Source organism: Melanotaenia boesemani, chromosome 9 (assembly GCF_017639745.1).
Source record: "Melanotaenia boesemani isolate fMelBoe1 chromosome 9, fMelBoe1.pri, whole genome shotgun sequence".
NCBI lineage: Eukaryota > Metazoa > Chordata > Actinopteri > Atheriniformes > Melanotaeniidae > Melanotaenia > Melanotaenia boesemani.
In genome coordinates this window covers 37,551,839-37,575,569 of record NC_055690.1, presented here as the reverse complement: position 1 = coordinate 37,575,569, position 23,731 = coordinate 37,551,839, and the positions used below count along the sequence as shown (strand labels likewise).

The window sequence follows — 23,731 nt, the reverse complement described above, 5'->3', positions numbered from 1 at the left end:
ATGGAAACTGAAACAGACCCACAACCACTGGCATCAGCTGCTGCCCCAAGACTGTGGAACCCCAGCAGACCACCTGAGAAGTCCATGTCTTTAGAAGTCTTTAAGCCAAACTTGAAAACCTTCCTTTTTAAAAAAGCCTGTAAGCACTTTGAGATTACTGCAATATAAAGTGCTATACAAATAAAATGTCTTGTTATTACCTGACAGGAGCTGGTGGTGTGGACTCTGGACCATCCATAAAGATCCAGCTGGTCCAACGGTTCTAGAAAGCTTTTGAGGATCGTCTCCTGCCCCGCGGTTATCAGATGTTACATGAAGACGACCCGTTCTACAGAAGGGTTTTCATTGTGAAAATTGGACTTGTTTGTAAGATGAATCCACATGTGTACATTTGTACCCGTTAAACTGCTGTTTAATGTGTTTATTAAAAATCGAGCAGTGATAAGAAGCAAGCAGAAGGTGTGAAGACTGGTTTCTGTCACATGAAGGTCCTGCTGCTTCTCCCAGTTATTCATTCAGTTGATGGTGGATGAAACACTTTTGATAATGTTGTAACAAACAAACAGACCTTAAAGAGAATCTCACATTTATTCAGAAACATTTCAGTTTGGGAAAACAAAGGTATGTTGATGCATTTAGACAAATAGCCGACCGGAAGCTTTTTGGATGGCCAAACGTGGCAGACCATGACAGGAAATTCATGCTATTTCGTGGAGAATGGGTGTTTGTAAATTTGTAAGACAAGGACCAGCATGCTTTTTATCCCGGTAGAAAACGGGAAATGTCTTCGCTCCACATGAACATTAACTCTGTTAACGTCAGTGAAACATCGGCGGGAAAAACGCCGCAAACAGTGAAGCTCTTGTCAGCCGTTACCTGCATCAGCTGCTCTTCCTGGGGTCAGTTTACAGTAGAAAATTATACAGTTTACATTCCTAACACATTACAAATTAAATATTAAAATAACATTTTCATCATCTTACATTTTCGACTAATATTAATTCCCACACATATTTATACATTAATCTACAATGTAGGCATACTTATATACTATCATAGAAAAATCCACTCACACATCATTCAGTTTAAATCGGATTATTTTTAGAGCATATTTTCAGCTTTAAAACAGTGTTTCATACGTTGCGGTAGTTCCACTAAACGCTGTACGTTGGCTTAAACTGCGGTTACGTTTCGGCAGAGTGAAACACAGCCTTGTTCAGTAAGTGTGTTTTCACTAGAACATAGATGGTGTTTTTCTCATAATATTTAAAAAATGAATCCGTGCGTACAACCATCTGTCCTTCACCAGGAGAGCCGATTTTGTCTGTCCTAAAAGCACATTTCAGAGCGACGCTTTGCTTCGTAGCAGCTGCAATGTTCTGATATTGTTTCATGTATTTACCCAACCTCAGAACGATAATCCAGACGAGACGAAACCAAAGACGTCCGCGATTGTTTGCTTCCATATTCTGAGTATCGTCTGATAAGCTGCCTGTTTTAGAGGCCGCTCTTTCAATGTGGTTATCCCAGGATAGTAACATTCGCTCCTCCTCCTCCTCTTCCTCCTCCTTCTCCTCCTCCTCCAGATATATCTTTTATGTGGAGTTGAAGTTTATCTCTTAAAGAATGATTTGTACCAATAACTACGCTTGTAGTTTTAGAAACATTTAAAATGAGTGTTACTGTCCACCCAGTTCACCACATGTTCAGTTTTTGTTTTTCTGTCATTCGTTGACTTTGTTTACTGTTGTGTCATCAGCAAACACTGAAACGCGTCTGTTCTTAACACTGATGGTAAATCATTGGTAAATATTGTGAACAGAAGACGGCCGAGACGACTGCCCTGCAGCCTCCATGTTTACATGTAGCAGCCGTTATAATAAACCAGCTGTTTATCACACAAAGAAATAATAATTAACACACACACACACACCACAGGACTCCAGCTTTTCCAACAAAATCTTATGATCAGTTTTTATCAAATTCAGCTGAAAAGTCAAGTAATAAAACTCCAGAAGCCGTCATCCGTCGTCTGGGTTAAAGCAGTCGCTGTGGAATATTTTTCTCTAGAAACAGGCTGATAATATGTTAATAAGTTATCTTTAAAATAGGAAATAATCATTTGTTCCATTATTTACTCAGAATTGGGAGAAAATTATTCAGTCGACAGTTTGTTTTCTTGAATTTCATTTTGTTATTTTTTGATAGAGGAATTACTTTGGATGTTTTCCAAACCAAAATAAATTTATTTTCATTAAAAGACTGAAAGATGAGGTGGGTTCCACTCGGAGCGAAAACGGAGGCTCCAGGTTTTATCAGTCGTCCAGTCCAGGAGGTTTTTCCTTGTATGTCGACAGTAATAGTTCCACAAGCGATAAATTTATATTTTTGAAAGTAAAATTGCATTTTTTATTACTCATTTCATTTATTAATCTAAAAGATATATTTTCCTTAGTTAACTTTAAGGTGTTTCTGAAGGAATCAGTTTTATTTAAAAAAATAAATGTTTAAATGATTATATCATAAGATTTAGTTATAAATCCACAGTTTGTCTCCAGGTAGGAGGATATAGAAGTAAAGCCTTTCAGGAGAGGATTTAGAGTTTTCCATAACTGTTTACTGTCATTACTAGTTTGCATTTTCTCATCATATTTTTTCTTCTTTCTTCTGTTTAGTGAAGCCAGTGTGACGGAAGTCAGGATTTAACTGCAGTCAGCTCCATCTCTTTTTAGCATTTGTTGTTTTAAATCACCATCTAACCGTGTTTACCTGCGTACAGTAAACGTCTTTACAGGTGCACGTTTTTCGTTTAACAACTTTTCAAATATCCGAAAAGCTTCTTCTGGGTCTTTCTCTACAGGAACGTTAGACCAGTTGGCTTTTTTGTCTCCTCTATTTATTTATCCAGATTAAAGTTTTTGAATGTTCTTTTTCTTATCAATTTTGGACCAGTTCTTGGAATTTTTGTTTTCCTTACTGTAGTTATTAAATGATGGTCATTGAAGCCTACGGGAGTAAGTAATCGCTTTGTCTGACGAAGGCCACTGGCGAAGGTTATACCTCCACCTGTCGGAGCCTTCAGCGTGGTGCAGCCTTTGTAAGGACTGTAGGTGACCATAGTGTCCATACTTTCTGTGTTGAGACAGCCAGTCCAGTACAGTCTAGTACAGGGATGCCCAAGTCCGGTCCTCGAGATCTACCATCCTGCAACTTTTAGATGCAACCCTTCTCCAACACACCTGAATCAAATGACTGGCTCGTTACCAGGCCTCTGCAGCACTGAATGACATGCAGATGACATTTGATTCAAGTGTGTTGGAGAAGGGTTGCATCTAAAAGTTGCAGGATGGTAGATCTCGAGGACCAGACTTGGGCACCCTTGGTCTAGTACAAGCCGACAAGGTTTGTTTTCCATCATACCAACATACAAAATGTCGTACAGCACTGGAAATGGTGGCGAAGATGTTGGTGACTGCGGCACAGCAGCAGTTAAACCTTGTAGAGAGGTCTACGTCACCACAATTCAGTCTGAAAATGTTTGTTTCTCCAATTCTTTCTTCAGTTTGTCATTTTCTTTTCTGTACTTCTGTACTTTCTGTGCTTGAAGTACCAGGGGTCTTTTGAGCAGTGTCAGGGTTCAGCTGTTCCTTCGTCCTCTACAGTCACAGGGAGCATTTTCTTTTTGTATTTGGTTGGATGGCTGGTGTGGTCAGGGAAGGCCTTTCCCTCATGCCAGGCAAACGTGTCGGCCTGGCTGCTTTGCCATGTGGAAAATGCCATCCATCCAAATCTTTACACCTGGAATAAAAATAAAAAAGAACTAAGAGGCGATCAAAAAATAGAAGTCGTAAAATAATAGGTAACATTATCTAGGCTAACGTTTAGCCCAAATAATAGCTAAAAATGCTAGCTAGCTGATGATAGCTGCTGGTGCTAGCCTACACTTAAATGTATTTTTCATGATTACAGATCAAACTTACGGTATCAGTTTAATTCATCTCTTCTCGTTTTCATCCAGAGGAAAGCTGTAGTAACATAGCGTTTTATTGACATCATTTCTCTTATTACAACAAGGGACAGAGCACTGTACCATTATACCGCCATTTTGTTTGGACACGGAAGTGACTTTTTCGGCTTTGATGTAGACACCACCCATCCCCATAGCGGTGATGGTGTCCCTCTGCCCCACCCACCCAGCTGGAGCCCCGCCCACCCAGCTGGAGCCCCGCCCACCCTGGTGCACCTAGGAACTAAAAGAAACATTATTTACCACTAAATAAACGGCTACCAGTCTCAGATGTTTCTGTACATGTTCATTTTATAAATTAAAACAAATTCCCGGCATCATTACTGTCATTTAGCAGATACTTTTCTCCACTCTGGGAATCGAACTTCGATCTCCCGCATCGCAGACAGATGTTCTACCGACTGAGATATCCATCCGTACGTTCTGACTCCTCTGGTGTTTCTTCCTTCTGACGCCGTGATGACAGCGTCTCCACCTGCTGCCACTATTCTGTCTTTCTGACACCAGTAACGTCCACGCCGTGTCCACCAGTTACACATTTTTACCTTTTCCAACGTGCTCCATCAGGATCTCTGTCTCACACCCCGAAAAATTCCTCTTCTTCCCTCTTTTTCCCTCCCGAGCCATCATGGAAATGATGTGATGAATATGTATTACAGGCGTCCACCTGACCTTTTATAGCCACCATGTGGGCGGGGCAAGGCGTCCCTCACCTGCGCCACTTTAGAGTTGGTTCTGGTTTATAAACAGAAACAGGTGGAGGACGTGTGTACAGGGTGTTCAGAATTATTAGGCAAGTTGTATTTTTGAGGATTAATTTTATTATAGAACAACAACTATGTTCGCAATGAACACAAAAGACTCATAAATATCAAAGCTGAATATTTTTGGAAGTTGGAGTGGGGCTTTTTTAGTTTTAGTATCTTAGGAGGATATCTGTGTGTGTAGGTGACTATTACTGTGTATAATTATTAGGCAACTTAACAAAAACCAAATATATACCCATTTCACTTATTTATTTTCACCAGGGAAACCAATATAACAACTCAAAATTTACAAATATACATTTCTGGCATTCAAAAACAAAACAAAAACAAATCAGTGACCAATATAACCACCTTTCTTTGTGAGGACACTCAAAAGCCTGCCATCCATAGATTCTGTCAGTGTCTTGATCTGTTCACGATCAACATTGCGTGCAGCAGCAACCACAGCCTCCCAGACCCTGTTCAGAGAGGTGTACTGTTTTCCCTCCCTGTAGATCTCACATTTGATGAGGGACCACAGGTTCTCTATGGGGTTAAGATCAGGTGAACAAGGAGGCCATGTCGTTATTTTTTCTTCTTTTAGACCTTTTCTGGCCAGCCACGCAGTGGAGTACTTGGATGCGTGTGATGGAGCATTGTCCTGCATGAAAATCATGTTTTTCTTGAGCGATGCTGACTTCTTCCTGTACCACTGCTTGAAGAAGGTGTCTTCCAGAAACTGGCAGTAGGACTGGGAGTTGAGCTTGACTCCATCCTCAACCCGTAAAGGTCCCACAAGCTCATCTTTGATGATGCCAGCCCATACCAGTATCCCACCTCCACCTTGCTGGCGTCTGAGTCGGAGTGGAGCTCTCTGCCCTGTACTGATCCAGCCACGGGCCCATCCATCTGGCCCATCAAGACTCACTCTCATTTCATCAGTCCATAAAACCTTAGAAAAATCAGTCTTATGATATTTCTTGGCCCAGTCTTGACGTTTTATCTTGTGTGTCTTGTTCAGTGGTGGTCGTTTTTCAGCCTTCCTTACCGTGGCCTTGTCCCTGAGTATTGCACACCTTGTGCTTCTTGGCGCTCCAGTGATGTTGCAGCTCTGAAATATGGCAAAACTGGTGGCCAATGGCATCTTGGCAGCTTCACGCTTGATTTTCCTCAGTTCATGGGCAGTTATTTTGCGCCTTGTTTTTTCAACACGCTTCTTGCGACCCTGTTGACTATTTTGAATGAAACGCTTGATTGTTCGATGATCACGCCTCAAAAGCTTGGCAATTTTAAGAGTGCTGCATCCCTCTGCAAGACATCTCACTATTTTTGACTTTTCAGAGTCCGTCAAATCTCTCTTCTGACGCATTTTGCCAAAGGAATGGAAGTTGCCTAATAATTATGCACACCTGATATAGGGTGTTGATGTCATTAGACCACACCCCTTCTCATTACAGAGATGCACATCACCTGATATGCTTAATTGGTAGTAGGCTTTCAAGCCTGTACCGGTTGGAGTAGAACAACATGCATAAAGAGGATGATGTGGTCAAAATACTCATTTGCCTAATAATTCTGCACACAATGTGTGCACACTTTGATAAATCTGGAAGTTGAAGTTTGCTGCAGACGCCACCTGTAGTTTACGTTGCTACGCTCAGCTTGATAAATGAGGCTCCTGGTCCGTAACCTGGCCTTGAACGTGGATTCTGAACCTGGTCATGAACATGGACCTGGACCTGGATCCAGTCCCGGGCCTTTTCTTCAGTGACTGGTTCTGACCCAGAAGTGGTTCTGGCCAGGGCTGCACAATTAATCAGATTTTGATCATGTTCGCGATTTTGGTGGCCCCAATTAAATGAACCTGATCATCAACGATGTTTACATTAAAAATGCTAGTCTGCCAACCACCAGGGGGTGCCAAAGGCCAAGGCTTCAATACGCTGCCTCGAGAAGAAGGAGCGCCACTTATAGTCAGCAGCTAGTTGTGTTACCAACGTAGCGACTTTGTGGCTGTATTTAGCGAGTTTTCAGACCCTCTAGTGGGTTTTTCTGGTTATTGGAGACTTTTGGAGACAGAGGTGAATGAAGGGAGTTTATCTTCCCAACGAGGAGCGGTGCTGTGCAGACCCTCTCATACGAGGCTTGGTCTTCTCGCAGCAGCAGCTGCTGCATTCAGACGACGTTCAGCTCTGTTTCATGACCAGGCTGGAAATGAAACGTAAAAGCTGCTGCTGGAGGATCCTGCTGGTTTTACCGTCACAGTAACGTCTGTTAATGAAGAGTGTGGAGGAAATATTTAAAAAGTTACAAAAGTGACTTGTTCCAGACTCCTACAAAACAAATTACACTTAATATAATTAAACTAAAAAAAAAAACAAGAAAATATTGATTGAAGAATTAAATTGTATTTGTTTTTCTTTTTTTTTCTATTTGCTGTTTTGCTGTTTTTAGGTTGTCTTTTCATCAATTTTTGCCTTTCTCGCGACATCCCTCTCCACGTAACATCCATTACCACTTTAAATACTAGTGATGGGACGTTCGGCTCTTTTGGCTCCCGAATGGCTCTTAATTTAGCATCTTTTGTAGCCCCATAATTTACATTACCTTCTCAAAAATTAATGGTAAATGTATTTTTTTGTATTATTTATCATCTATTCTAATTTAAAGTTGAATTTTTCACTAAAAATTGTTGCCACAGTTTGTTTATAATTAATGCAATAAAAATACATGTTTTTCCAAACATGGTGAATGATCGTGATTATTAATCGTGATTATTAATCGTGATTATTGCACGTGATTATTGATCGTGATTATTGCGCGTGATTATTAATCGTGATTATTAATCGAGATTACAATATTGATCAAAATAATTGTGATTATTATTTTGGTCATAATCATGTTGCCCTATTCTGAACTGACGTTCTGATGTGTCCTGGTTTTTCTGTTGTCTCCAGTTCTGCCATCAACTCGGTGTCCTGGTCTCCGTCGGGAACCTATGTCATCAGTGTGGAGAAGGGAAGCCGGGCCATCCTATGGTCTGATCTCTGATTGGCTGGACACTCAGAGCAGGACTTCAGTGGGTGGGGTCATTGTCCCAGCAACCAAAGGACTCTTAATTATGGTGGACTGGACTTCAATATGGACTTTGTGGTGGACTGGTCTTCCAGGTGGACTAGTCAGGGTGGACTGGTCCTGGTGTTTTATGTGTTTTTGGCCTCAGATCTTTTAAATGTTGTGTTGTTTTAAAATGACAGCAGAAGGGGCTCTGTCAACAAGCTGAAGGACAATAAAGTTTTATTGAATGAGACAACTCTGTGTTTTGAAAGCAGGACCAGAAGGAGAACAAGAATTGTTCAGCTGCTCTGGATGGATTCATATCTGGTGTTTCTGGGCCGCTGCTGTTTAGTGTACAGAGCATTTCCGTTCCCATCGTTTCCGCCGCCATGTTGGGAGGCAGAAAGCTAGCTGGGACCAGCTCTGCTATGGTGACTATTAACTGTTCCTCAGCAGGGACGGCGCTAGCGGACTGAACACTTTCCAAACCAATTCAGCTCTGATGAGGTCAGACGGATATTTGAAGGAAAAAAAAGGATTAAAAAAATAAACGTGTTGTTGGTGCTGAAAATATGTCTTAGGGTTAACCCTAACCCTATTTTCCTGGTTAAAAGAAACTCTTAAAACATGCGGCCGACGGAGATGTTGCTACCTCATTTACCTTGACATTTACAGCCACCTGGTCCATGGACAGTTGCAGCCCACCATGACTCGACTTGGAAAGTGTACAAACAAAATTTTCTATAAACTTCCCACCGACAAAGTGCTGCTAACAGCAGAGTCTCCGACAGCTTCCAGGTATCTGGTCTGACGGCTCGTTCAGGAACAACGAGTCTGGAAAATACAATCCCATCGTCAGGATGTGGACGGGAACATCCACAGATACGACACAGATGGACCTTTATTTATTTTTACACAAAAAGCTCCCATAGCAGCCGAACCGGTACCAGTACGCCTGCTTTCTTCTATTCTATTCTATTGTGTTCTGTTCTATTTTGTTTTATTTTATTCTATTGTTATATTCCATTCTATTTTGTTTTATTATATTCTGTTCTATTCTTTTCTGTTCTAGAAGTTTTCTAGAAGCTTCCAAGACGAGACTGGGTTTGGACGTCTTGCAGACCTGAACAGTCGAAGAGGAGAAGCAGCCGCCAGCGTAGCGGTCAGCCGGTGCGTGGAGACGGCTCTGGAGGAGGCTGCCGCGAGTGGAGCTCTCCACTTGTCTGACCGAAAACTGAAGGAATTTCCCCGCAGCTCCAGGAACTATGAGCTGTCCGACATCACCCACGCAGCAGCAGAGCTGAGCTCCATTCACAGCCTCACACCTCAACAATCAGGCCCAGGATCCACCAGCAGCCATCAGGTTGTCACGGAGCAGCCATACCCCGTCATCCAGAGGATGGGTTCTGTCACATAAGAGGTTCATCACCCAGTCAAGAAAAGACCAAAACAGACGTACCACACCAGTCTCTTGAAGAAGTGGAAGGAGAATCCAATTCGGGGTCTGTGAAGGCACTGGTGCTGACGAGGTTGGACCCGGAGTCTCACGCACCAAGGTTAATCCTGAACTGAACCATCTTGCATCAGAGCAGGCCGTACAGCTCCACCAGGTCTTTCGGGCAGTTTCACCAGTATTTGCTGCCAACCCGGGGAAAACCACCTCAGTCAAACATCTGATCCACCTTAAATATGGACGTCTTATTCGCCAACGGCCCTACCGTGTTCCACAACACCTGGTGCAGAATGTCTGGCTGGAGGTGGACGAGATGCTAAAGCTTGGAGTGATTCTGAGTGGTCCAGTCCAATAGTTATCATCTTCAAGACGGATGGGTCTCTTCGATTTTAGAAAGCTCAATTCAGTCTCCGAATGTGATGCCTATCCCATGCCGAGAATCGATGAGTTGCTGGAAAAGATTGGAGCGGCCAAGTACATTTCCACTCTGGACCTATGCAAAGGGTACTGGCAGGTGCTGCTGGAGAAGCCATGCCGGCCGTACACCGCGTTCCAAACACCAACAGGGCTTTATCAGTTCACAGTGATGCTGTTTGGACTACACGGTGCCCCAGCCACCTTCCAGAGGTTGATGGACCGGGTTCTCCAAGGCTGTAACTTTTGCAGTGCAGCTTATCTGGATGATGTTGTGGTCTTCAGCAATATGTGGGAGGAGCATGTCCAACATTTACCGTTGGTTCTGGGAAAATTCAGAAAGCTGGACTGACACTGAATAGTGCAAAATGTGAGTGGGGACACCAGGAGACACGGTACCTGGGTGGAGAAGTGCGATCCCAAGTCAATAAACTGGAGGCGATTCAGAACTGCCCCTGCCCACGTACCAAGAAAGAGGTACGGTCTTTCCTTGGATCAGATGGCTGGTACCGCAGGTTTGTGCCCCAGTTTGCAACCATTGCTGCCCTCACAGCACGAACCAGTAAGGCCTATAAAAATCCCACAACCCGGTCGGAGGAGGTGAAGCAGCGGTCCTATCCTGATCTGAAAAGTCCGGACTTCAGCAAACGCTTTGGTGCAGGTGCATGATGTCAGGAAGCAGCGCCTCCGCCCCGACTGTCACCAGCACATGCACACGTCCATGCAAACACACACACACACGTCACCTTTTCTCTCTTCCTCTGTCGTTGCTAGAGATGAAAATCGTTATTTCTTTTATATTTTCATCACCTCTTTTCTGTATGTGTAGCATAGCAAGGATGGCCACTCTTACCTTTAGGCAGTCATTTCACGCACACATTCACCAGTTGTCGCGGAGTGTGGCATGCGACCAGGAGTTTTCTGTCCCTAAATACAAAGACCTTGATCAGGTTCCTGGATCATGTGACTTGGGTTTCAAGGTGTTTTGTGTTGGCATTAATTTGGGGGAAATAAATGTTGGCAAAGTCTTTTTTGTTTTTTTGTATGTTTGTTTTGGGAATTGAGCCTAGTGGGAGGGGCTTATGGTATAAAAGAGGGATCCTCACTGTGATGAGGGCCGTGCTGGGAATGACACAAAGGAGGGAACAACCGCTCTGGATCTGTTCAAATCCGGCCTAGGTGAACTGTTTTAACTACTCATTTTCACAGAAGGAAGGTGAGCAAATAAATTTCAAAAACCTGAGAGGAACTAACATCTTCATAAATGAGGACTTCACAGATTCAGTTAGGCAAAAAAGAAAAGAACTTGACGAGCAGCAGGACAGAGAGGAGACACTGCATTCCTCAGACAGGATGAACTGGTCATCCACCCTCGCAGCAGCAGTCCAGCCGGTTATGGACACTTAACGGCATGTCTGATCAGCGTTACTCCTCAAGATCTCTTTCTCACACCCTATGGTTGAAACTTCTACAAAAAAAACCACATTACATAATAAAGGACTAAAAATTGCACATGTAAACATGAATAGCATCAGGAATAAATGACACAAAATAAGTGAAATTCTCTATAATACAAATACTAGTATAAACTTAGGCTACGTTCACGCTGCAGGGCTTAGTGCTCAAACACTGTTCAGCTGGTTAAGTGTAGACCATTTTATCTGCCACGGGAGTTCACATCCACCATCGTAACAGCAGGTTATATTCCCCCGGATGCTAACGCCAAGCTTGCAATGAACGAACTTCATACGGCTGTTAGCAAACAACAGACTGCCCACCCAGAGGCTGCATTTATTGTTGCGGGTCAAACCTAAAGACAGTGCTCCCCAAATTCCACCAACATGTCTCCTGCAACACCAGAGAAAACTTTGGACCATGTTTATTCTAACGTGGCGAGTGCCTACAATGTGCCCCCCCCCTCCCCCACCGAGGACAATCAGACCCCCTTTCTTTGTTCCTCACTCCCAAATATTCACCCCTCATTAACCGTGTCAGACCATCAGTGAGGACCATCAGAGTGTGGCCAGAAAAAGACTCTGCACTCCAGGACAGGTTTCAACACACAGACTGGACTTTGTTTGCTCCCCAGGTCACCGGCGACTCACACACGGACATTTATATTTCCTCTATTCTGGACTATATCACCACCACGTACCCTAATCAGAAGCCATGGATGAACAAGGAGGTGTGGCTCCTGCTGAAGGCCCGTAACACTGCCTTCAGATCAGGGGATGCACAGGCCTACAGCACATCCAGGGCAAACCCGAGAAGGGGCATCAAAAAGGCCAAGTACTGCTACAAACTCAAGATAGAGGGTCAATTTTCCAACTGTGACCCCAGACGTATGTGGCAAGGTATTCAGGCCATCACAGACTACAAACCCAGCAGCCCCACCCCCACAGCCATGGACACCTACTTCCTGAATGAGCTTAATGACTTTTATGCTCGCTTCGAGAGGGACAACAAAAACAAAGACCACACTGTCAGCAGACCACCAGCCCTCACACTGTCCTCCACTGATGTCTACACAGCGCTGAGCCGGATCAGTCCAAGCAAGGCTGCTGGTCCTGACGGCATCCCTGGACGTGTGCTCAAAGCATGTGCAGAGCAGCTTGCTGGGATCTTCACGGACATTTTCAACCTGTCCTTTGCCCATGCAGTTGTGCCAACATGCTTCAAAACTACATCCATCATGCCGAAACACTCCAACCCGGTTTGCCTCAATGACAACCACCCAGTATCCCTCACATCCATCATTATGAAGGGCTTTCAGCGGCTGGTCCTGGTACACCTGAAGAACTCCCTCCCACCCACACTGGATCCACACCAGTTTGCCTAATGCAGCAACAGGAGCATCAATGATGCCGTTTCCATAACGCTGGACAACAGCAACACATAGATTACTGTTTACTGATGTCAGCTCAGCATTCAACACCGTCATTCCCTCCAAGTTAATCACTAAACTTGGAGATCTCCAACTTCAAGTTCCTGGGGACCCACATCTCAGAGGACCTGTCCTGGACCACCAACACCTCCAGTCAAAAAAAGCTTACCAGTGCCTGTTCTTCATGAGGATACTGAGGAAGAATCACCTGTCTTCAGACATCCTGGTGAACTTTTACCGCTGTGTGATCGAAAGCATCCTAACAAACTGTGTCACAGTCTGGTTTGTAAGCTGCTTGATCGCAGAGCTCAAGGCACTGCAGCGGGTGGTGAAAACTGCCCAACACATCGCAGGAACTCCACTTCCAGCCATCGAGGACGTCCAGAAGAAACGCTGTCTGAAACAAGCTCGCAGCATTCTCCCACCCTGCCCATAGACTGTTTTCCCTACTGCCCTCGGGCAAGCGCTTCAGGAGCTTTTGGACAAGGATCTGCAGACTGAAGAATAGCTTCTTCCCCAGAACTGTGTCCTTACTGAACTCTTGCTGACCCCAACACACAACTTCACTGCCCACCCCCATTCCTCCTTAGACCATAAACTGTACTCTGCCACCACTGTACCACTTGATTATCCTGCACTCACGCATATCACTAGTTTTAGCAATCCTAGGTAGCTACTGCTTATATTACTGCAATATTTCATGTCATTCCACCTGTAGCTTTGTAAAGCATTTTATCATCTGCATATTTCATCCTATAAATTATGTTGATAGTTTCTGTTCATAGTTGACTATATTTAAAACCCATATTAATCTGGATAATATGTTCATAGTCCCTATAAATCACTAAGATATTCTCATAACAGACCGTGTACATGTTTAATTTATATCTGCACTTGCTGCTTTTGCACTTCTGGTTAGATGTTAAACTGCATTTCGTTGCCATGTACCTGTACATGTGTGATGACAATAGAGTTGAATCTAATTTTTTGGGGGGTCCGTTTACATTTCCAGTAAAATGAACATGCACATGGAAGAGATAGAAGGGTTAGGGCTCTAGCCCCAAACATTTCACATCAAGCCCCGAATGTTTTTTCACCCCAGAAGAAAGAAGTTTACATTCTCTCAGTCGCATTATGACATTAAAGAAGATGGTAGTTTTGTAATTTCCTGGCTTCTGTGAATGCAACACACGTACAATATGACCAGTCACAGAGGAATTTTCTGGAAGCGGGAATCCTCCGTGTTGGCTGACAGTCAGCGTTTTATCCCTGAACTCATCATCAGCGGTCAAAAATGGACGTCAGACGTTTTATTTGAAGAAGGAAGAAACTCTTCAGTTGTGGAAAGCTCTGGGCCAACACATGAAACAGGTAAACCACAAGTAACCTAAACGCTGTCTTAAAAATGAAATGAACGTTAGGCAGATCATTCGTGACAGTACTTGATACTTCGAAGGTTAAGCTAGCTGTACTAAACCGTTAGCCCTGCCCTTTTCTGTTCTACACATTTACATTAAATCCAGTGGTGAGTCTACGTATTTTGCTGGTTTACGTGCATGTGTTTTGTTGTAGTAGATGAAAACGAGGTTTGTGTTGGAGGTTTGGTTTCTAGGTGCTGTTTTAGTTTAAATACAGATAGAAAAAGAACAGCTTTATTATGTTATTTACTTGTTACCAGGGGGGCTGTGTACCGTAAATCCAATAAGAACAAACAACGTAAACTTTTAACTCAATTTATTAAATACAATGAGGGACCATCCCCATATTCTCCTCCTGTTGTCCAACTCAGAACCAGTTTACTCCCACCTGAACTATACCCGCACACCACCAAGGCGGAGGATCCACTTAGGTAACTGGCCCTAATAGCAAACCAAACCAAAACCGCACGATTACACTGCAAACCGCTGCAAACTAACACCACATATCTGCATGCAAAAGAGTCGGGTGTAAACGTGTCCAAGCGGCTACAGACATTATCTACTACTACTACTACACTAACCCGGCCCGACACCCAGGCACTGCAGCAGCTGAAAGGGGAGAGTCCACCTAACGAGGCACAGCTAATACAGGCTGCCCAAACCACGGCTGACAAACTGCCACACTGCAGACGAAGCAGCTGTCACCCAAAGACAAAAAAACATTGCCGAAAACAGGTCACAGTAATGACACGAGATCCTCAATAAAGATCTCCTGGCAAGACCCGACACGTCCACTGCCAACCAACCCCCAGGAGAGAAGAAACCACACACTAAAGAGCAGACACCCAGCCGGCTGATCTGCAGTCACTCAGATGGGTTGCACCTGTTGGATGGATGTCTTTCCCACCACACTTCTTTTCACAAATGCTCCTGAACAATGTCACACAACTTTTTCAGTGCCGTTGGTTGTAGTGATCATAGCATGGTGGCCGTAGAAAAGAAAGCAAAAATTCCAAAGTAATATTTAAAAGATCAGATAAGATGTTAAAAACCCTTTAAAGAGGAGATTAAAAACCCGACTTGGGAGGAAATTTTGAAAGAATGTAATCCAGTCGTGGCTTTGAACAATTCTGAAGAAATTTTGTTGCCGGTAGTTGACAAACACGCCCCTCTCAGAAAATTTACAGTCCGAAGTTCACATACACCCTGGTTAGATCAAGAAACCAAAGAACACATGAAACAACGAGATAAGCAAAGAAAACGGCGAGACTAACAGGATACGAGTCCGACTGGATTATATATCGCAAATTTAGAAACTGTTACGAAATTAAAAAGAATAAACTAGAAAATATTTTATGAAAATTGAAAAATGAACTGATGGTAAAAAATCAAATCAAACACCATCATTTCTAGAAGTGGATGGTTGTTTCCTCACTCGACCACCTGACAATGAATTCCATCTAAACTAATATTTCATAAATAAAGTTAATACCTCCTATTGATAATATTAACATGTCTAACCTCCTAATAAAAAATAAAATTATTAAAGATAATGTTCATTTCAATTTGATAAAGTATAAAGACAGTAGAAAATTTATTTAAAACATGTAAAATAAACCTCCAGGCATTGATAGTCTCGATGGTAAGCTACTAAAAATAGTTGCAGAGAAAGTTGCACCATCTCTGTCATATTATGTTTTTCCAACTTTCCAACTGCGTGCCAAGATAATCCACCACCAAAAAACAAGAAACTGGCATGTTCAGGAGCAAACGGCCGTCCAATCGGTCTCTTACCAGTACAAAGTAAAATTATAGAACATGTCATATTTGAACCAATTACAAACTACTTTTCTTTGAATGATTTAATAAAGACGTTTGAACGTGCATCACATCACGAGTCACCCCACCATATCAGCTCTGACTTGAAGATGGGTGAGTGGCGAAGGGAAATTGATAAAAGAAAGTAGCTGGTGCTGTTGGATTTTTCTACAGGATTTGATTTAATCGACCACAATTTATTGTTGGAAAAACATGAATGTTATGAGTCTGAGGTGTCTGCGTTGTTCTAAAGGTTGTTTATGTGTTCTGAGAAAGACAAACATAAGACTGTATGCTGATAACTTGGAGAAGGCATTCGACCGTGTCCCCCGGGGACTCTTGTGGGGGGTACTCCGGGAGTATGGAGTACCAGACGCGCTTGTACGAGCTGTCCGGTCCCTGTACGACCGGTGTCAGAGCTTGGTCCGTATTGCCAGCAGTAAATCAGAGCTGTTTCCAGTGAGGGTTGGACTCCACCAAGGCTGCCCTTTGTCACCGATTCTGTTCATAACTTTTATGGACAGAATTTCTAGGTGCAGCCGAGGTGTTGAGGGGATCTGGTTTGGTGACCTCAGGATCGGGTTTCTGCTCTTTGCAGATGATGTTGTTCTGTTGGCTTTGTCGGGCCTTGATCTTCAGCTCTCACTGGAGCGATTCACAGCGAGTGTGAAGCGGCTGGGATGAGAATCAGCACCTCCAAGTCTGAGACCATGGTCCTCAGCTGGAAAAGGGTGGAGTGCTCTCTCCGGGTCTGCAATAGGGTCCTGTCCCAAGTGGAGGAGTCTACGTATCTCACGATCTTGTTCAGGAGTAAGGGAAGAATGGAGCGGGAGATCGACAGGCGGATCGGTGCGGTGTCCGCAGTGATGCGGACTCTGCATCGGTCTGTCGTGGTGAAGAAGGAGCTGAGCCAAAAGGCAAAGCTCTCGATTTACCGGTCAATTTACGTTCCTACCCTCACCTATGGTCACGAGCTGTGGGTAGTGACCAAAAGAACAAGATTGCGTATACAAGCAGCCGAAATGAGTTTTCTCCGCAGGGTGGCCGGGCTCTACCTTAGAGATAGGGTGAGGAGCTCAGTGATCTGGGAGGAGCTCAGAGTAGAGCCACTGCTCCTCCACATCGAGAGGAGCCAGATGAGGTGGCTCAGGCACCTGGTTAGGATGCCTCCTGAACGCCTCCCTGATGAGGTGTTCTGGGCACTTCCCACCGGAAAGAGGCCCCGAGGAAGACCCAGGACACGCTGGACGGACTACATCTCTCGGCTGGTCTGGGAACGCCTCAGGATCCCTCCGGATGAGCTGGTGAATGTGGCCGGGCAGAGTGAAGTCTGGGTTTCCCTGCTTAGGCAGCTGCCCCCGCGACCCGACTCCGGATAAGCGGAAGAAAATGAATGGATGGATGGATGGATGGATGTTTTAGTAAAATGGGTCATTGGCTGGAGTTCTAACTATACATTGAATTTATTGATGCTGTTAAGAATGTATAATTATGCATTGTGTTGCTCCTGTTTCTTCTTTTTGCATGTTGGAGCTCGACTGAAAACCCGACTCTGATGCACCTTTGCAAAATGTAAATACTTTCTAACCCAGTGCTAAGATTTTGTTCAGGAGTGTGTGTGTGTGTGTGTGTATACATATATGTATATACATATATATAGTAATTTTTTGTTTATATATCTAGGGCTGGGTAGGTTAAAGTGTTAATCACGCGTTATTGTTTTTTTTTTTTTTTTCTGGCTGCTGGCTTTGACCACAGAAACATGGCGTCCACGTCTTCCTTCCTGCTGCCGCGGTGATGATGGAATCAGGACAGAGCAGCTTTATTAACATGAAGACACGTTTTCTGTCTGGAACCTAAGAAAGAAGAAGAACCAACGTTTGTCTAAACCTGCAGATGGTAGAACATCGTGTTTTATGGACGGGAAACTTTTTATTTATTATTATTTTTTAATAAATGTGGTTTTAATTTAAGCCAGACAGCAAAGGTAAGACATGTTTTCTGACTTTTATAAACGTGCAGCATAAATCGGGTCTTCTTCTGTCTCTGGTTCGGTGAATCTTGGTCGTAGCGAGATGAAACTTCCAGCTGTGGAATCTGTGAGATGTGAGCTTTCAGGAGAGGAGTCATTTGTTCGTGTTCATGGGGAAACATCATCTGTGTTCACATGTTTTTCAGACTTTGTGTACCTGGTCTTTTAATTAAGTTGTCTTAACTGTGTTTGTTGGTGATAGAAATGGTTTTACTGAGCTGGTAGCTGAGATTCTGGACTTTCTGTGGATACCACACATGTTTATAGTTACATCTACAGACCTGACGCTACACCCGGAACGAGATGTTAACCCTTAACTCCCGGTAGCGGAGGCTGCAGGTGCAGAGGTGAAGCTAAACAGTCAAGCTAAGAATGAAAGTTTAGAGAAATTATAGGCCAGAAATCTGGATAATGAAGCAGTGAAGCTGCATGGATGGAAGTTATTGTGCATATTGTGAATATTTCTCTCTCCTCACCATCTAGAAGCTGTGAGATTCTCATCCTGCTTTCTGTCTGTTCACCTGATGCTGATATTCATCACATATTGTTCCTTCTGTGTTTAGAAGGAAGCAGCTTCACAGCTTTAAATTCATCCTTTTCAGCTTTTCAGAAAATAACCGTGGCTTGAGCCCAAGTAGCCACCCCCTAACACCACCCCTGCAAACCTAACAGTCTCACACCCCAGCACCTCCCCCTACAATCCCCGAACCCCACTCAGCCCCCATTCAAATTCCTACACCCTCCCAGGGTGGCAACCAGACACCAGGGCATGCACCAACCAACCCACACCATGGCAGCACATCCAGGCAGGCCCAGACCCCCCAGCATATACAGTCCCCTCCACACCCAAGAGAGGGCGGCCACCCACAGGCACCAGAACCCAGCCCACCCCAGAATAGCCCAGCTACCTGGCCCAGGGCGGACACCCACTGATCCAGGCCCTACAAGTGGTCACCACCCACCACCACAAGGCGACCCCAACAGCCGGCCCACCACAGCCCCTGATAGGGCCAGACAGAGAGCCGCTCCCACTGCGGAGCAGCCCAGATCCCCCCACAGGAAACCACCAAGGACCCACAGCCATCGGGCACCCCTCTCGCCAATATCCAACCCCCAAAGTGACAAGGTCACAATCCTCCACCTACACTAAGTGATGGAGCCAATCACAGGTGACCAGATGCAATGAAATCCAGCTAAATGGTTCTTTGTCTCACTACTGATGTGGTCTACTAAGAGATTCCTAAACTGCTGAATACACAGATTATTTTTGTTTTTCCAGTTCACAAGGATAGTTTTCTTTACGATGCATAATGCTGTGTGTATCATGTGTGCAGAGTTAATTGCCATATTAATGTCACCCAAGTCACCTAGTAGACATAGTGCGGGGATTGTAGGAATATTACATTTAAACCATGTTGACATGTCCACACATACCTGAAGCCAGAACCTGCGGACAGGTGTGCAGGACCACAAGGCATGGAGATAGTTATCTGGTGTGTTTTCATTGCAGTGTGTGCAGATGTTTGATTGTGACAGACCCATCCTGAACATCCTTTGTCCTGTATAATGAGTTCTATGCAGAATTCTGAATTGTATTAGTTGCATATTTGAATTCTTAGTCATTTTAAAGGTGTTTAAACATATTTGTGACCATTTATCTTTATTAAAGTTACTGGATAAGTCACCCTCCCATTTTGAAGTTGGAAGACAGATTGAGTCATCTAGTTTAGATAATAGTCTCTATGTTTTTGATAATAGCTTTGGGGCATTGAGATTCATGAATTCTGCCACCCTAACAGGTAGCTGTAAGTTTAATTGATTAATGGTATATTTTTTACATATAATAGATTTAAGCTGGTGATATTCTAAAAATGTTTTGTTACTGATTCCATATTGTGAAGTGAGAATATTAAATGACAAGAAGTTTCCATTTTCTATTATATGTTCTGTTTTATTCCTTTATTTTTCCATTGAGTGAAATTAATCAGCTTTTTGTTTTGCAGGATGTCAGGGTTGTTCCAGAGGGGTGTAAACTTACATGGAAAAAGTGAGGATTTGGTTATTTTTAGAAAATCCCACCAAGACACTAAAGAGGAACTGATATTGATGCTTTTAAAACACTTATGTGTTTTGATGGTTGAGCTGATGAATGACAGGTCAGAGATAAACACATCCTCACACAATGCTTGCTCTACATCTAACCATGTTTCATCCAGACTGCTAGGTTTAAGCCATTTGGAGATATACTGCAGCTTGTTAGCTAAGAAAACATGATTAAAGTTGGTTTGGTCCTGGGTCCTGGACTTTCTGACAATAGGACTTCTAACCCTAACCCCAGTCAGTCCAGATCAGAAAGAACACTTCCAGCTCCATCCCGCTGAGCACTGGAGCTGCTCAAGGCCGTGTGCTCAGTGCACTGTTATTTACACTGCCGACACAAGAGGGACATGATTATCAACTTCCGGCCGTCATGACCTGAGCACACTCCCCTCAGCATCAATGGCTGCACAGTGGAGAGACTGGAGAACACCAAGGTCCTTAGAGGGCAGATCACCTGAGCTTGAAAAAGTGGAACTTTACCTCTCCATCCTATGGCTACCTGCTCATCACCTGAGTATCACCAGTAAAGGTCTCTACACCCATCACTGCATATATGTTATATATGTTAAAAATCTGGGTTTGATAATTGATCCTCTGTTTAAATTTGATAAACACATTAGTGCTGTTATCAAGGCCAGTTTCTTCCAGCTGAGGACTCTTGCAAAGATTAAATCCTATCTTCCTCAGGCGGACTTGAAAGAGCAATACATGCATTCATAACATCTCGTCAGGACTACTGTAATTTTCTGTATGTGGGTTTGGACCAGAGCTTCCTGCAACCTTACAAAGAGTTCAAAACTCCGTCTGCTGACCAGAACAAAAGACGTAAATCTATCACCCCTATACTGCGCATCCTTCATTGGCTTCCGGTTGCCTTTTGGGTAAAATTTAAGGTTTTATTGATTGCTTTTAAGTGTTAAAATTCCCTGGGTCTGCCTTATCTAAGTAGCCTTATTTGTTGTTCCTAAGGCCAGGCTAAAGACCAGAGGGGACAAAACCTTTTCTGTAGCAGCACCCAGACTATGGAACAGTGTTCCTCTGTCTGTCCGATCCTCTCAGTCCAAAGGTCAATTTAAGTCCAGATTGAAATTGCAGCTCTTTTCCCCGGCCTTCAACACCAGCTGAAATTGCGGCTTGTTGATACTTTCACTGTTGTTTTATTGTAATTTTTTGGGTTGTCTTGTTGTTGTTTTATCTGTCAAGCACTTTGGTGAGCAGGTGCTGTTTGTAATTGATTAAATAGATCTGGAAAGCCTTTGAAACACAATTTTCTATAAACTTACCACCGACAAAGAGCTGCTAAACAGCTGAGAGCTCTCTGACAGTTTCAGTTGTTCGGGGTCAGCAGCAGTCTGGGAAATACAATCCCATCCCTGGGATGTCGACTGGAACATCCAAAGGCACAACACGGATGGACCATTAATCTTTATTTCTTAAATGAAAAGCTAGCTGCAGAGCCAAACCCGTAGCAGTACACCTGCTTTTTTCCACCAATGAATGTTGAGAAAGCTGGAAATGATCCATTATATATAAATACACACGTCGGCATGTCTCCAATCTCCCACTGAAATGTTCCAGAGGCCAGGAATGCCAGGGTAGACGGGAGCTGGATGTGCACTGGGAAGGCTCTTGTGTGTTGTACCACTCGCTCCAACAGGTTGCTCATTGCTGTACCTGCTGAGAAGCCACTCTGAGCAGATCAGTTCGCTCTATTAAAACACCTCCCTGCAGAGCACACGCTTCTATAAATCCTCCAGTAGTGCAAGATAAGCCATGGCATGAGTTTTTGTTCAGGTTGTCCTGCCACAGCTGCCTCTATAACCTGTTAGACCAGTTATTCAAATTATAAACAACATCACTGAGAACGTTTACACACTAACGTCTGAGGTTGCTGAACACTGCGTTTTACTTGCAGTTCCACTGTTCTGCCACTAGGTGTTGTGCTTAAATTTACACGTTTTCATACACACAAGTACAAGTTGATAAATCCCAAACTTTACGTGAAAATGTTGGTATGCACACTTCAGTGCACATGCACGGTTGATAAAGGAGGCCCCTGGTGTGTGTGTGTGTGTGTGTGTGTGTGTGTGTGTGTGTGTGTGTGTGCTGCTGTCAGCACTCGGACTGCTGACTCTAGCTCAGCTGATCGGATCAGCTTCTTCCTGCTGATCACAGCCAACGTCTTAAGTTTTCATCAATATGGAATCAATACTGATAATGATGCTGACCTAACCCAGTTGTAAATTTCAACCAATCAGAAAGGAGATCATCAGGACATCAGCATCTGGATCTTTGAAGAACCAGTCTGGATGTCCATTAACCAGGGGTCTCCTTTATAACCGTGGCGTGCAGTAGCCCTTTAATGTGACTGGACTTTGTGTTTGGAGTAAAGCTTCGCTGAGAACCTCACCACTTCCATCGGACACACTAGTGCTGGGGACAGCTGGAGCTTGGGACCACATGTCCTTGGTTGGGTCAGGACTTCCTCGTCTTTAGCCCCTGGCTGTGAAAGAAGTGAAAGATGCAGCACATCAGCCTGATGTTTTCTCTACATGTGCAGAAATAGTTGACACAGACATGACATGAAACATGTAGCAGAGCTTAACCGGGTCCATCTGGAGTCTTGGCCAGGTCAGGGTGTCTCTCCTCCATGTTCTGGTCCAGGGAGTGAGCTCGGGTCTGGTCTTCCTCCTCTGGATGCAGATGGGAGGAAAGTCTTTCTTCTGTCTCCACAATGAGGTCCGACCACCTTAACCTTGATTTAATGTTGAGAAAATGTTGGAAATGGAATAAAGGAACAAGTTATTAGATTTTGGGGATGATCCGGATCACCGTCTGGATCCAGGAATTAATTAAAGGATTCTTTACTGTGTGGAGGTAGGTATGGATCATTTTGCCATTACAGCTTCTAACTCAAATATAATGCCCACAGTCACTGGAAAAAAGAAAAAAATACCACGTCTTTTCCTTGTGGCTGCGCCTGGGCCACCAAATACTCGCCTCCACCAACTTTCTTGTTTCCTTTGTTGCCATGGTTTCCTAGTAGATCAGCAGCATCTTCACTTGCATCGACCATGGTCCACTGCTTCGCCTGGACCACGTATAGCAGGTCTGGGTGTCTCACGGTGGGATACGAGGCTGGTTCAGATGCACATTTCCAGGTAGTCTAACATGTGAAGGTGAAATTTGTTGCAGGTTTTATAAGTCTGGATTCTCTTAGCCAACGTCACTTTTACCTTCTGGCAAGAGACAGACAGACAGATTCCTCTTTCACCAGCACAGAGGTCCCGGGTCCAGTTCTCCTTGATCAGACACTCCATCACAGCCTCCATCAAAGCTTCCATCAGGACCTCCATCAGAAGCTTCATCACAACCTCCACCAGAACAGCAGGGAAAACATCCGTCCGAGGAGAATAATTCACTATGTTTAAAAGCTCAGGCTCAAAGAAACCATAAAAGGTTTTTAACTGTGATGTTGGAATCGGGTCTAAAGGCAGGTTGTTGTTTAGTTGGGAGAAAACTCGACCAAACATCTGCATCAACCAGGACAAACTCAGTACAAAAACAATGATTCAGTTCTGTTAAAATCAACATGTCCTTGAGATAAAAGACTGGATCCAATAGTATTTATCTTACTTCTGACTTCTCCATCAGAACCTCCTTTAGAACCTTCAACACTAGACCCTCTATCAAAACCTCCATCAGAACCTCCATCAAAATCTACATTATAGCTTTAAATCAGAGCCTCCAACAGAAGCTTCTCAGAACATCCACCTGAACCT

The 23,731-nt window shown here is 43.8% G+C and overlaps 1 protein-coding gene and 1 long non-coding RNA gene across 6 annotated transcripts in view; one reads left to right on the top strand and one right to left on the bottom strand.

The window, feature by feature from the left end:
* Positions 1–14,181, top strand: part of atg16l1 (ATG16 autophagy related 16-like 1 (S. cerevisiae)) — a 58,520-nt gene extending 44,339 nt beyond the window's left edge. For 2 of the 5 annotated variants that reach the window (XM_041994223.1, XM_041994222.1), the window contains exon 20: positions 7,731–8,356. In XM_041994223.1, coding sequence (XP_041850157.1) covers positions 7,731–7,824 — 94 coding nt within the window. In that variant the 3' untranslated portion in view covers positions 7,825–8,356. Of the gene's footprint in view, positions 1–207; positions 465–7,730; positions 8,357–14,167 lie in introns of those variants that run through there. The other 3 variants (XR_006011470.1, XR_006011468.1, XM_041994224.1) reach the window with 3 other exon arrangements.
* LOC121645653 lies at positions 3,448–23,670 on the bottom strand. Its single transcript, XR_006011475.1, has 3 exons — positions 23,658–23,670; positions 20,404–20,408; positions 3,448–3,528 (listed from the first exon to the last, which is right to left on the bottom strand). It is a non-coding gene; the product is annotated as an uncharacterized LOC121645653 (long non-coding RNA).
* Positions 23,671–23,731: the final 61 nt, after the last annotated feature.